Source organism: Macrobrachium rosenbergii, chromosome 8, assembly GCF_040412425.1.
Source record: "Macrobrachium rosenbergii isolate ZJJX-2024 chromosome 8, ASM4041242v1, whole genome shotgun sequence".
NCBI classification, from domain to species: Eukaryota; Metazoa; Arthropoda; class Malacostraca; order Decapoda; family Palaemonidae; genus Macrobrachium; species Macrobrachium rosenbergii.
In genome coordinates, this window is record NC_089748.1 from 66,727,620 (window position 1) to 66,742,326 (window position 14,707).

General features: G+C 41.9%; 1 protein-coding gene across 14 annotated transcripts in view; it reads left to right on the forward strand.

Moving 5' to 3' along the window:
- The window catches only part of Hsf (Heat shock factor), a 207,815-nt gene that overhangs the window by 22,755 nt on the left and 170,353 nt on the right, over positions 1-14,707 (forward strand). For all 14 annotated transcript variants that reach the window (XM_067107883.1, XM_067107889.1, XM_067107893.1 and 11 more), the window contains exon 3: positions 7,275-7,399. In XM_067107883.1, the coding sequence (XP_066963984.1) occupies positions 7,275-7,399 (125 nt within the window). The remainder of the gene's footprint in view (positions 1-7,274; positions 7,400-14,707) is intronic.

Below are 14,707 nucleotides of genomic sequence, written 5' to 3' on the forward strand. Positions count from 1 at the left end.
TCTTGATAGAGAATGAAGGGGGCAAGGGATTGGATGGGGTTTCATTCTTTGCAAGGAACCCAAGAGTGAACATGCATACTGCATCACTTGTGAAAAACCAACTAGTTTGTCCAGGGCTTGCAATTCATTAATCTTTTGGCCGTGTCCAAGGCCACTAAAGAGGGGGTCTTCCTCGTCAAGTCTCTTAGAGATGGTGCGTGAAGAGGCCCGAAGGGTGGGCCTGAGAGCCAATGAATTACAACATCAAGTTCCAAGGTACATCCGTTGGTTCTTTCTCTTTTGAAGTATCAAAAGGTTTAATTAAATTGCTAATATTGTGACTTGCTGCGAGATCCAGTCCTCTGTGCCTAAAAACCGAGTTAAGCATGGATCTATAACCCTTGCGCTAGAGTGGTTTCAGAAGACAAGATAACGCATCTTTGACACCAGCTGCGGAAAACTAACCACTTAGCCTGGTAGATGTTGGATGAGGATTGCCGCCTACAGTTGGCAATAGCTCTTGCAGCTGCTTTTGAAAATCCTTTTGCTTTGACAAGCTTCTTGACAGTCTGAAGCCTGTCAGAGCAAGAGTGGACAAACCTTGATGAAAGCAGAGGAAATGAGGTTGCCTGAGAAAATTTCGACGATGTGCTAGTAGTCTTTGGAAGTCCACTAACGTCGAAAGAAGGTCCGAATTCTCTCTGCAGTCAAAACAGGGCCAGTAGTGTCATCGAGGAGTTGCTGTGCGACAGAAACTTGTTGATGACCTCCCTCACCATGCTGAAAGGAGGGAAGGCGTACATGTCCAGGTTGGACTAGTCCTGGATCATTGCATCTGTTGCCCGTGCCAGACTGTTCAGAATTGGTGAGCAATACAGGGGAAGGCAGTGATTTCTTGACGTCGCAAACAGGTCTATCGACGGCTTCCCCCAACGTTTCCACAGGTCGGTGCACACCTGCAGATTCAGTGTCCATTCCATTGGTAGGACCTGTTTGCGGCGACTCAACTCATCCGCAAGAACGTTCATTTTGCCCTGAATGAAGTGGGTGATGATCCGGGTGCAATTGTTTTGGACCCAAATGAGGAGCTCTTTGACCGTTTGGCAAAGAGAAATGAGTGCGTGCCTCCCTGATTCTTTATGAAGGCTAATGCTGTCATGTTGTCTGATTTGAGCGTGACCATCTTGTTGTACATCACTGAAGCAAAGTGTCGGAAAGCCAGTACAGCTTTCAGCTCCCTCACATTTATGTGGAGCTTCCTTTCTTCTTGCGACTGCTCTCCTGCAACTTTCGAATCTTGCAGATGCACCCCCCATCCCAGATCTAAAGCGTCTTGAGAATAAGGTTAGGCTTGGGTTCAACGGATGTAACGCTCTCCCAACTGAGAATCTCCCTTCTCTAAGCCACCACTGAAGGTCTTCCTTGATTTTGGGAGTGATGGGGAAAACAAATGAGTCTCGGAGCATTTTCCTGCGCCAGCTGGCCTTCAGGAAGAACTGAAGGGGTCTTGTGTGAAGCCTTCCTAAAGGCATGAGCTTCTCTATGGACAAGAGGGTGCCCAGGAGGCTCATACACTCTTTGGCTGAGCAGGAAGGGAGGGCGAGGAATTTCTGAACTGTTAGAAGGTAGGATTGGATTCTTCTCTGTGACAGAAAAGCCCGAAAACTCAGAGAGACGATCGTCATCACCAAATAGACGATCGACTGAGTTGGGACTAACTGCGACTTGGGAAAGTTGACTAGAATGCCCAGATCCCAGGTGAGGATGAGTATCTTCTGTAAGTTCTGCGTGCAGCGAGTTCTTGAAGGAGAACATAGGAGCCAGTTGTCAACAAAAGCATACATTGATGCCTGTCAGATGTAGCCACTTTCTAACGGGGCGAGAACCCTGGTGAAGACCTGTGGGGCTGTGGAAAGGCAGAAACAAAGGGCCCAAAACAGGTAGACCCTACTCTGGAATACAAACCTTAAGTACTTGACTGTGAAAGTATTTGTCCTGTATGTCTATCGTCACCATCCAATTCCCTTGATAGATGGAGCACAGCACTGATTGATTGGTTTCCATCCTGAATTTTGATGTTTTGACGAAGAAATTCAGGGCACTTACATCCAGGACAGGTCTCCAACCTCCTGATGACATGGGTACATCAGAAAGGCGGTTGTAAAATTCCTTTGAATTTACGTCTTCCACAACCTCTGTAGGCCCTTTCCTGAGCAGGGAGGACACCTCCTCTGACAGGGCTGAAAACCTCTGTGAGCCTATAGAGTAGGCTGTCAAGCTGATGGGCGCTGATGTCAATGGGGGTTCTGTGTTGAATGGGATGGAATACCCATCTCTCAGGACTTCTATAACCCATGGTTCTGCTTTCTCTGCTTCCCATTTCCTCCAGAAATGAAGAAGCCTTGCTCCCACCGGAACACGGAAAACCGAATCCTCATTTGCTAGAGGAAGGTCTGGTAGAGGATTTCTTGATTGGGTGCACTGAACCGATCTTGGTGTGTGGACGGGACTGGTAACCGGCTCTGCCACCTCAAAAGGGCTGTGGCATTAAAGGAGAGAGCACACTGGCACTAAAAGAGGGCGCATGCATACGACTTGGCTGCTTAGGTCATTTTGTAGACTGTGCAAGTAAATCGTGTGTCGTCGTCTTCTGTAGCTGGGAAGCTACGCGCTCTAAAGTAGCACTAGGGAGCAGATTTCCACGAACCACAGGGGCAAAGAGAAGCGACGACTTCTGAGAGGGAGTAACTCCCTTTATGGTAAAAGAGCACCACAACTCCCTCTTCTTCAGGATGCCCAAGGCGAAGAGAGAAGCTAGTTCTTGCGAGCTATCACATACTGCCTTGTCCGCGAAGGACAACACTCCCAACCAGTCTGCTATAAAGTTGTCTTGGAGGGAGGAGCAATCTTCAATTTTCTTTGTCAAAGCCCCCACAGTCCAATCTAGAAAGCTGAAGATTTCAAAGACTTTGAACAAGTTCTTCACTAAATGGTCCAGCTCCGAAGATGAAAAGCAGATCTTGGCGAAAGTGAACACCAAATGTCACGTAGAGTTGATCAAGCTGGAGAAGTCCCCATGGGACGAGGCACACTCCCAAAGAAGGAGCTTCCCCAGCAGCATAATACTGATACCTCCTTTTCGTCAGACGAGGGGGAGGGGTACAAAAGGTAGCCTTCCTGAGATCTCTCTTGTCGGACAACCAACTCTCGATGCGGGACAAGGCTTTCTTCGAGGAACAGGAGGGAACCATCTTTGGCAGGATAGAGGAGCCTGCCGGTTGCCTCACCATAAAAGCAGAACCTGGAGACAATGGAGCTGAAAAAGAGAAGAACGACAGATAGCAAAATAATAAGAATTTCATTAGGGGATCGGCGCCAAAAAAAAAACCAAAAATCTTTAAAAATTCGATTTGCTGAAAAATTCTATGGCTTCGTATAGGGTTCAAGAATGTGTCCACAAAATATTATGCTGAAATTTGCCGTATTTCTCTAGTTATGGCCTAAAATGTAACAATAACTATATACCCATAAAACACCAGTAGCGCCAAATGATTTAGTCTGGTATAGTTTTTGCAATATATATTGAAAACTTCCTTTGAAATGAAATATATAATGTCAATAATATCCTACTCGGAACCTTTTTAGTTATTCCTAGCCATGACAACGCACACACGTCATACCATGACGCCACTGTGGCCGAGAGTTGCCTATAAACTTCCAAGCTAGAAGGACACGTTTTCATGCTCGCTAGCCTTGACTGAACTCTGTATTTTCTGCGGTGTTTTGTTTTTCACCGTGCCTAAAAGGTCCAAGAGTTCACTTCATGCTTCTAGAATGCGGAAAAGCCAAGTGGAAAAGTCCAGGCGAGAAGTAGAAGAAAGAGTTCAAGAAATTAGTGCCATAGAGGAATGGAGCGAGAGGAGAGAGAGAGCTGTCGCCCATCAAACGGCGCAGGCAGCGATCTCTGCTGACCAGAGACCAACCACATCCACCCCTAAACGCCTCTTTATTTGTTCGTCACTACCAAAGGGCAAAGATATTTTAGAAAAAGAAAGCAGTAGCTCTTGAGGCTGATATTATAGACGATCCTGAAAATAAAAATGATCATAATAAGTGAAGCAAGACTTGATGAATTCCTTGAATCACGAATCCCTAATTGTGAATGAAAAGTAATTCCCAGGATCCATTTGGCAAGGGATGGATTCAAGACACTAATAAAAAGTGTAGGCAACTAGGATACCTAGAGTAATACCTTGCAGCAAGATCAGACAGGGGACCAGGAACCTAAAATTTATAAGAATGTGTCTTAGGCACATAAATAATCAATTAATATTCTTATTTATAATCATTTTGCATTAATTAATACCCAAAAATAAAAATTAAAACCATAGAATTAATTGTAACACAGTCTTTGAAGTCCCTTTTACTTTTTTTATGTAACTAAAACTTTGAAGGCCCGTTTCTCAAAACATAAGTTTTTCAACCTTCAAAATGTATCTCCTCCTTAGTATTGGACCAATCTAAAATGAAATTTCATATATAATATGAGGAAACATGGTAGATTAAAAAAAGCCGGGGATTTTTAATATTTTGAGTTTCTGATTTTTGGCAATTTTTTTCTGTAATTTTTTCCAGGAAAATTTAAAAAAAAAAAATTCATATCTCGAAAAAAATAATTGAAAAATAAAAATCCCCCCTCTATATCGAAAGTCCATATGTGTTTTTATACGTGGTTCAAATCTCATCCCCTTAAAACCAAAAAGCAAAGGAGAGATGCATTTGAAATGGCCATTTTTGGCCGAAAAATGCTCTGGCCACAAAACCAAAGGTCACTGAACAAAAATTTTTCACCAGAAGTTCCACACAATATCCGTTAACAAACCCCCTATATATCAACAACCTGTCGTTAAAAAAGTCGGAAACCAGCCGATCCCCTTAAAGAAGCGTAAACCATCATGGGTTGATCCTTCTCTATGTCTTCTTCATCTGAAGAAGAAATTGATGAGTGAGCCGAGTCCTGTTGCTCCTGAACTGCAGATGATGTCTTCTTCAACAGGTCCAAAATGTTATCTAGATGACAATGGATCGGGTCCAAGGAGGAGTCCTGCACCGCAGAAACACTGACACTCATCAAAACTAACCGCGCTGGGCACTCGTGGGAGTGGTGCATGGCACCGAACGTTTGGCAGGCGTTGGTGCCAAACGAGCAGGTGACTGTCAATACTGGTGGACACGAAGTCACAGGAGTTGCCGAGAGCGAAGAACCATCTGAGACCAGTGAACACTTGACTAAAGGCTGATCTAACACTGAACACTTCTTAGATAGGGAGCATTTAGAATGATGATCGGTCACCTAATGAGGGTCTGGGTGCTCGGCTTGTATCGAGTGCTTGGCTGCATCTGGGCGCTCGGAATCCACTGCACACACGGACAACACTGGGTGCTCGATTGCCACTGAACGTTCAGAATGCACTGCAGTCTCTCCAGCTGTATGTCTGACACCAGCTAGATGCTTGGCACCAGCAGTGCACTCACACACTACACTCTCACCCCCTTCTGGGCGCTTGGCCGCTACTGGTCGTTTGGCACTCTTCTGATGCGGACGCTTGGGAACGAAATACTCAGGAGACATCGGGGCGCTTTTCTGGTTCCAGAAGCTGCACAAGGGTTCTGAACTATGATCCAGGTCTCTGGAATGCTCACTAGGTAGCGGAGGAGCTTTCTCAGGGGCAGCAGACCTTTTCAATGGTCTGGAAGACTCAGGAAAGCGCCAACTATGCCTCCTGCCCGAGTCAGAGTCACTTGACGATAAGGCGTGCACATCCACACTGACACCTTTCCAGTGGCTGTCTGCTGAGTCCTGGGACCACACAACAGACTTGGTTGAGGGGGCAACTACCGCTGGCCAAACCCCACTGACCTGCCTTGGATGTCCGGTTTGCCTCCTCCCAGTGTTGGTGGGAGGGGCAGCCACCTCCTCCACTGACACAACACTTGCACCAACACTATGAGCACTCATTTGATCCATTAGGATCCTAATCGAAGCCCCAAGCTGGGTTACGGTATCCACTAGAACATTAAACTTCTTATCTACCCAGGCTTGGAAGGCACTGGGCTTGGAAGGGATGGAGCCTGGTAACAGAGTTAATGGCAGATTTAGAGGACTTGGAATAGGGAGAAAGGCAGTCACAGTGTTGAAGGTACTATGAGCACTAGAATCTGACATACCTAGTCACAATCGGGAAACTAGCTAAGCTAAAATAGATTAGCGCTACCAAAAAGAACAGTGTACTTCACCAAAAGTCGGCGATGCCTGCAACCAACCTGTGAAAATCATTTCAAAACAAAAGCTACCCAACAACCGATGTTCAGTCGATGAGCGGCAGGAACGAATTGAGCTCCTGAGCTGGGTTTTACATATTCTTCCCCGAAAGTGGTCGGGGTTGGTTACCTACACCAAAACAATAGAGCGCTACCGCGAAATTTAAAACAAGCTGCCGTGAAAAGTAGGGAACCAATAGCAATGTAATTACTTGGTAAGTTACTTATATAAAAATAACATATGGTATACTGTCTTGCATTTCTGCACTATACACCCAATAGTGTTAGTGATGAAGATTTTTTTATGTGAATTCAAGGGGTAGGATATTCTATATAAGTGAAGGATTTATAAGTATACACAGCAGTCACACACAACATTAAATTATGATTTTGATGTAATTTTAAAAATGTTTAGAGGATAGTTATTACAATTGTGTAAGATCTTGAGCCAAAATAGATTACAATATGATGCTGACTCATGTCATATATAGTACATTGTACAGTACAGAAATAACGAAAGAAAAATGTTTTTGCTGTAGTAGCAAATAAAATGCAAGGTTTATGTCAATATTATTTAAAAATGAACAAGAAAATTAGGCTTCCAAGTCTGTAAATATTCATAACAGAGTAACATGAGATGTACTGGATATTTAGTGATGAAAGAGTCGTTATAGATTTAGACCAGTGACAGGTGCATGGGTTAGTTATGTCCTTGACTACGTAACCTTCATTTTTCACACAATATGAAATAGACCCACATTCCCCTTCAGTGACTAATTTTTGCTAGTTTTCATCTGCTTCCAGTGTATCTCGCTACTAAACCAAACTCATTCATGTGTGAGAGCCAGGTTAATAGGAAGAAGTTTCTAGGAATTGACTGATAAAAGGATGTGTTGGTGTAAGATTTGGTGTAAGATTGTATTGTACTGAATTTCATGAGACAATTCAATTTGGAATCTTTTCTCTTATGGTAGATGGCTTTCATAAAGTAGCATCTGCTGACTCTGGAGGGTTACGAGTGGAGAAAGATGAAATGGAGTTTGCTCATCCTGCTTTCCAACAAGGCCGGGAAGACCTCATAGAAAACATCAGACGAAAGGTAACAAAATGATAAGTAAATGAAGGGTAACTATAGTGTAGGAATTTTTCAATGTGTTAAAAGTTTGTATTATCTCAGTAATCAAATTATTCATAATACTGTACATAGTTGTTTATTGAATTTAGCAATTTCTGTCTTTAATTTTTGCTTCACATAGTGTAACCTAGTGGTAGATAAATGCAGATGTAAGATAAAAAATATTATTGTGACATCTTTACGTTTTTGTAAATTATATCGATTTTACTTTGAAGGTTAATAGTTCAGCTTTCAGCAGGATATTCTTTATTTTTTGTAATTTGGGACATACAAATATTAACCTGGAAATTAATATTTGTTTTTGTAGGAAAACAAACCATCTTCCTTTGTGTGGGGGCATTCCTCACTGTTAGGCAGAATTGGTTGCTGAAACTTGGTAATAATGTATTTAACTAGTAGTAGGTGGGTTGGGGGACCCCCACTCACCTACTGCCATCAAGCACTTCTGCTTTCAGCTGCCTTTAAGTGAGGATGTTTTATTGAGCTCCTGCTGATTGCCAAGTTAAAACGTCCTTTTATTATATTTATTTATGTATGGTGTTTTTTTATTCAAGATGGATTTTAACAAGAAAAGTGAACAACACAAGGTGTGAAGGACATCAATAGGTGTTTAGCCACTATACTGTATATATATCCCCTGTGGTAATTTTTGCTCAGTAGTAATGGATTAAGGCCAAAATATGTTTGTGAGTTTCTTTGAAGGGGGTTACACTGCCTTCAGTACTCCTGAATCTCTCTCTCTCTCTCTCTCTCTCTCTCTCTCTCTCTCTCTCTCTCTCTCTCTCAACTCTCTCTGTAACTTTTATTCCAAGGGTAACAGCTGTCAACAGTAGTTGTGTACCAAGCTCTCCCCAGGTGAGAAAGTAGCTTGTGTATGTAGTTTGCCACTTCCTGCCAATGATTTGTCTGTGGCTTTGCTGGAGTATGACAGTTGTTTATGCTTGTTAATCCAAATGATCTATAGTATTTAGCTGCTGTTTTTGCTAAGGAACCCAGTGGTGTAGAGCCTTCTGTAGTGACTGTCTTAGCCTGTAGGGATAACCCTGCAATATTGAGTACAGGCTGTACTCCTCTGATGCTGCTTTCTTTGGAGTGCAAAAATTGCAGATGAAGTAAGATGAAAAAAATATAAGGTTTTATCTTCTTACTTCTCTTTGTCACAGCTCTTCTCTTCCTCTTTGTCTTCAACCTGTCCTTCCTTCCATGGGAAGAAGAAGAGGTCTTGGGACCCTTCTCACAAGAAGTTTTGAGTAAACAGCATCCTTCTTTTGGGGTTGGTAACAGCCTTTGTCCACCTGTCTGCTCTAGGTAGGGTTAAACCCTGTGCCTAGGTATGCAGAGAAGAGTCTGTTGCTGCTCCCTGCCTTGACATGTCTTCCATATGTAGCCAAGAAGAGTGAGACTCATGGGTGGAGTTGGGTGAATAAATGCAAGGGTGTATCATCTCCTTCTCCTTCTCATCTTCCTTGTCAAGCTCTTTGTTTTTGTTTCATGCATCTTCTTCCTCTTATGGGAAGAAGGGGAGTTCTCGGAAGCCATCTCACAAGAAGTCCCGTTGAACTTCAAATGAGCTCCTTCCTTTTTTGGCGGTAGGCAACAGCATTCACTCACCTGTGGGTTGGAAGTCTGCCGTAGGGTTGACAGAGCGTTCTCTGATCTTACTTGTGAATTAGTGTCTTCACGTTTATTTCTGAAACTTGAGGACTTGTCTCAGACTCTTCTATGTTTGTACTTGTACCTAGAAGAGCCTGATGCTGACCCCTGCATTGTCACATCTTCTGTCATAGCCGAGGCTATTAAGATTCATGGACAGAGTAAGTTAAAGAAAATCAAATGCATATTTTGTTCCTCAGCCTCCTTCTCCTCTTCTCTGTCAAGCTCTTCCTCTTCGATCTCCTTGTCTCTGTCTGCCTCTTCTTCCTTCTGTAAGAAGAAGGAGAATTTTAGGAAGCCATCTGACAAGAAGTTCCATTGGACTTCGAGTTGAGCTCCTTCCTTTTCTTGGGATTGGTGGCAGCATTCACTCACCTGTGGGTAGGATGTCTGCCATAGGTAGGGTTGACTTAGAGTTCTCTGAACATGCTCATGAACCAGTGTTTCCCTTTGTACTTACAAAACACGAGAACTGTCCCAGGCTCTTCCTTCTTTGTACTTCAACCTAGGTAAGCAGAGAAGTGTCCCTTGCTGCTTTTTGCTTCAACATGTCTTCTGCTGTAGCCAAAGAGGTTAAGGCTTGTGAAAGGAGTAAGTCGAAGAAACGCAAGCCTGCACCTTCCTCCTCCTCGTCTCCTTCCTCCTCTTTGTCCTCCTTGTTTCCTTCTGTCTCTTCTTTCTTGCATGGGAAGGAGAAGAGGAGGTGGTCTTGGAAGCCCTCTCATGAGAGGTTCTTCCAGACTTTGAGTAAGTGCCTTCCTTATTCAGGGATTGGCAACAGCATTCACTCACTTGTAGTAGGATGTCTGCTGTAGGTAGGGTTGACAGAGTTCTCAGAGCTTACTTGTGAACCAGTGTCTCCCAGTTCACTCAGAACTTGGCTGTCTCGAAGTCTTTTATGTTTGTACCTCTGCTAAGGTATACTAAGGTATATAGAGAAGAGTTGCTGCTGCCTTCTTGCTTGGCAAGAGTACAATTCAAGGATCATATATGAGTAGATAGAAGGTTATCTTGAAACAGGTCACTTATGTAGGATATCAATGGGTGTCACATCGACCTGCATGCATGTAAATGAGCAAACCCTTAGGTGGTGTCATGTCTGCCCAGAACTCTTGATGTACACTAACATGATATCTTGACTGTGTGGGCACAGCAGAGGGTTCACAAACTCTGGGCTTTTCCCTAGTTTGTCAAAAACTCCCAACGTGGACATGTGTATTAGTGTTGATCAGGACAGATTGGTCCCTACTTTCTTTCATAGCGAAAGGCTATTCAAATTTTGTCGAACACTATTGATTTATCTGTGCACCACATGGTTACAGGAAACTCCTGGTGTTCTGCGTTTCCATTCCAAGCCCTGGGCTGCTTTGGAAAAGCTTTCCAGCAGAACCTGGAACATATGGATATCTCTGCCTTTCCTCCTGTCAGTTTGATTTGCCAAAAGGTACAGTAAGATTTGGTACATGGTCTCAGGTAACCCTGTCAGTGTCTGTTTGGCCCCATGCCAAATGGAATCATGATCTACCACATCCTCTGGGTAAGGCACCCAGCAATTCCCTTTGGTTCATTCTTTTAGCACACAAGATGAGGTTGCCTCAACTCCCATGTACTTTTCCAGCTGGTTTCATAGATGGGGTCTCTCTCCAGTTGGTGTTACTCTGCAGCAGATTTCAGACTTACCTATCCTCCTTTGTTGAGACAAGCTCTTCTCAGTCCCTGCAGTGAAGCCTATTAATAGTTTTGCTTTGAGCCAGGTCTTCTGACTGAAGGGCTTGAACCTCTCTTCCTCAGTAGAATTGGCCATGATCACATGAGCTATAAACAGTCTTGCTTACATAATTAGCTTGAGCCTCATAAGTGGAATGTGGTTTTGCTGCCTAGGTCTGGCACTAAGAAACCCTTTAAAGAGACTTTGAATCAAGATCTCACTCTCCAAGTATATTTTATTTAGGATGAATCTTACTTACTGTTGTTAAAGTTAGCTTATATCTCTGCGCTGATAGGCAAGGAGACATAAGGTAACCTTAACAGTAGTTGAGTATCCAAGTAATAAATTTTATTATGTGAAAATTTATATTATCTGGCTCACAGAGAGCTGGGAATTCCTCTTGTTCTTGTTCATTAGTTAGCAAACTCAACTAACTCAGAATGCTCAGTTTTTGACAAGAGACTCAAGAAACTCTTGGTCATGGCCCTCCTAGAGTTTGTTAGCAGGGAGCCAGAAGAGATGGTTTTGTGCCCAGCGTAACCCCTGTGGCACTATCTTCGAGAACCTGACATTTTAGACCAGTGCTTCAAGATCTCTAGTACCAGCAGGAATAAGATGGTTAATGAGAATACCCCTTCTGGCTTTTTGAAGTGATAAGTGGGCTCACAGTATGAACTGCAAGGAGGATATTTATCTGGAGGCCTAATATAGACAAGCTTATCTGTATCATTTTGGAGAACTTTTTGATTTAAAGGTGGTAATAAGGACAGATGTTTGGCAGCACCAGACTACCTTTACCTTGTTTTACCCAGAGATGTTGCCTAAAAGTCCTTGGACCATTTTCCTTAGGATCTTTGGTGCCTGCCCAATAGGTTGTGTAGCCTCCAAACTCCACTTGGACAAAAAATTATGTGGCCTAAAACACTGAGATGGCATAAGGCTGGGGGTTGAATGGGTGAGAGACTGGCTCTCACTCTTTCCTTCCTTCCTTCCTTTGTAAGGCATCAGTTAGGATGAGTGTGTTGGACAGGCCACGATGCAGGTAGATGTCACAGTAGGGCATCTAATGTAAGAGCTTCAGCTCATAAAATGTGACTCCTTCCACCCTCTCATTTAACAAAAGGGGGCCTGGTAGTAAATCCATTATTTGCACCCATCAATTTATATTTGACAGACATAGCTGCTTTCTGTCTTGGGCTACTCTATCTTTAAGGCAGCACTTGGCCCTCCAAATTATTTTTTAGAGAGTTGAATTACAGCTCATGCTGGCTCAGTCTTGCAGTTCTACACCAGATTATAGAGTAGGTTACAAGAGTCCCGTGCTCATGAATGTGCTAAGAGCATAACATTTCTGGGTGAAAATTCAGTTTCCCTCCACATAGGAGATGAGTCTCCTGCATGAAAGGTGATTGCATGTGTTTCTGTAGGAACAAACCACAAATTTTCTAGGTAATCTGTGTTTTCCCATTACACAAATGAGAACCTTTTATCATAGTTCCCACCTCAACCTCTCTGCATGGACCCTGATGCTGAAGGAGAAAGTGCTATGTGATGACAAGTGAGCAAGGCTTCCCCTCACTCACCCACCTACCACCATTTAACCACCTTGTTACCAAGTTTCAGTGACCACTTCCAGCTTGTGCTGATGAATATTCATATATAAAGGCTATGGTTTGTTTACTTAGGGGAAATACAAATTACTCTAAAAATGTGGTGATATATTGTTTATGGTGATTTTTAAAGAGTGGGATTGTTCCTAAAATAACAAACTGCATTTTACATTCTCCAACGTATAACCAGGTTATGTTTTGTGAATCGATGCAGTATGTGTATTAGTGACCATAGTATCCATTAACTTTGTTTAGATTTTGTACAGTTCTGTCAAGTACAGTAAATGTTTGCATTCTTCTTATATTTATATGACTTTTTATGTCATATTTGCTGTATGTAATCCTTGAATTCTTGTATATTTTTCAACACAAACTTATTACATCATGGTAACCTGATCTATGGTCAGCATCATTATCTTGATACTCTACAGAAGATCTACAGAAAAAGTGTTTTCTTTTCCACCTGTCTGCCTGTAGAGGGTAATGTTGTCAGTGTTTTTCATGTGATGTACACTAGGCATTACCAAGGAAATTTGCAGCATCCCTGTAATCCAAGCTCTTCCCACCTTTTACTGTGTTATTTTACTGCCATTTCCACCACTCCCTTTCTACCATCTTGTTGTCCAACCTCCAATTAGTACTACTATTTGTGACTGTGGGTTTTTTTTCTAGTTTCACCTTCAGATCTTCATTCTTCATCTCACTAATTACCTGGGTTCGTAGCGTGCTCTCCATCCACTCCAACATAATTTTTTCAGTTTCAATAGGTGAATGGCTGAAAGTGCCCCAGTGATTTGCTTTTTAGTCTAAGGGGGTCATCTGGCCAATGCTGTTTTTTTAATGACATGGCTCTGACATTCATACCACTTAATAACGTGACTTGGGACATCACCAAACCGCATATAATTTTTTCCGCTGACCTTCAGTTTTTTTATGCCAGTGAGATTTATCCCGAAAATAAGCATTTTCCAAATTATGTCTCCTTCCTTGACAATTGATATTAAGACTTGGGATTGCTACCAGATATAGACCTTATATAGACCTTAAATGAAATGGAGAGTTTTTCTAAAAGTCCTTTTTTTGCGAGATATGAATTTTTTAAATTTGGCTCTGAAAAATCCCTTGAAATAAGGAAGAAAAAATAAAAAAAAGAAACAAATTGAAAAAAAGGGCTTCATTTGGTTGTTCTATAATGTCTCCCCAAGTTATATACCAAATTTCAATGTAATAGCTATGAAACTGAGGGAGAAGATAGAATTTGAAGGTCAGTAAGTATAGTTGAGATATGGGCGTTCAAAGTTTTTTTTTTTTTTTTTTTTACAAAGACATATATTAATAAATCATGATTACTATGTATTTTACATTTATTTTTGGGTATTAAAAAACCCAAAATATGTTTTTTATAATTTAATCATAAATGAAGATCCCTTTGCTCAATATCTTCATTCTTCAGGCTCCTGGTCCCCCCCTGCCTTTCCTGCGACAGGGTACAGTATTAATCTCTTACAAGAAGATTCCATAGTTGCCCAAGCTACTCACTGTGGTCAGGTTTTATTCTAAAATACTCCTGCTTCATATTCCTTTGATTTTTTCAATTCTTTATTCTTTGCTATGAATTTCTTCTTTTTGGGTCTCATTTTGTTCATTTGCTTATCTTGCATTTCCAGACTCTGTTGCAAAGCACCACTTTTTATTTTCAGTTTAGGAAACAAACTTGCTTTCCTGTATCAAAAATTGTAGTCCAGCACTGTTGTACGGGCAATGAAAAGAACTCTTGAATGCCCTGCAAACTTTGTTTTATGAGCTTTGATAAAGTATGATGTCATCAATGAAATGTTCTTATCAGATAACCTGTTTTTGCCACCAAGCGTACTTATCCTTCTCCTTTTGCCAGTTTGGTCACCTTCTCTTCTCTTTCATCATCCCGAAGTTTTTCAGTCTGTTGGGCATTTGTTTGAGTACATGGTTTATACATTCAATTTTGGTGACTTGTATATTTTCATAAGGACCTGCACCATTGTTTATTGATATGATAGTATTGTACGCAATCGAATCTCCATCTCCCACAAATGTGATGTATCTAAAGCCAAGATTTTCAGAGCTTGAAAAATTCTTTTAGCTCCCTCAGCCTCCGTTCCTGCTGAAATTCCTTCACAATTTATTTTGCATACATGATCATGCAAAGTTCTCCAAACATTGTAGTCCTCTTCTGTTATTTGCTTGTTTTTCAGGGAGAACTGTTTGCATGTACAGTACAAGCATTGGAAAACTTATTGAGAACTTGAAAGTCAACAACATATC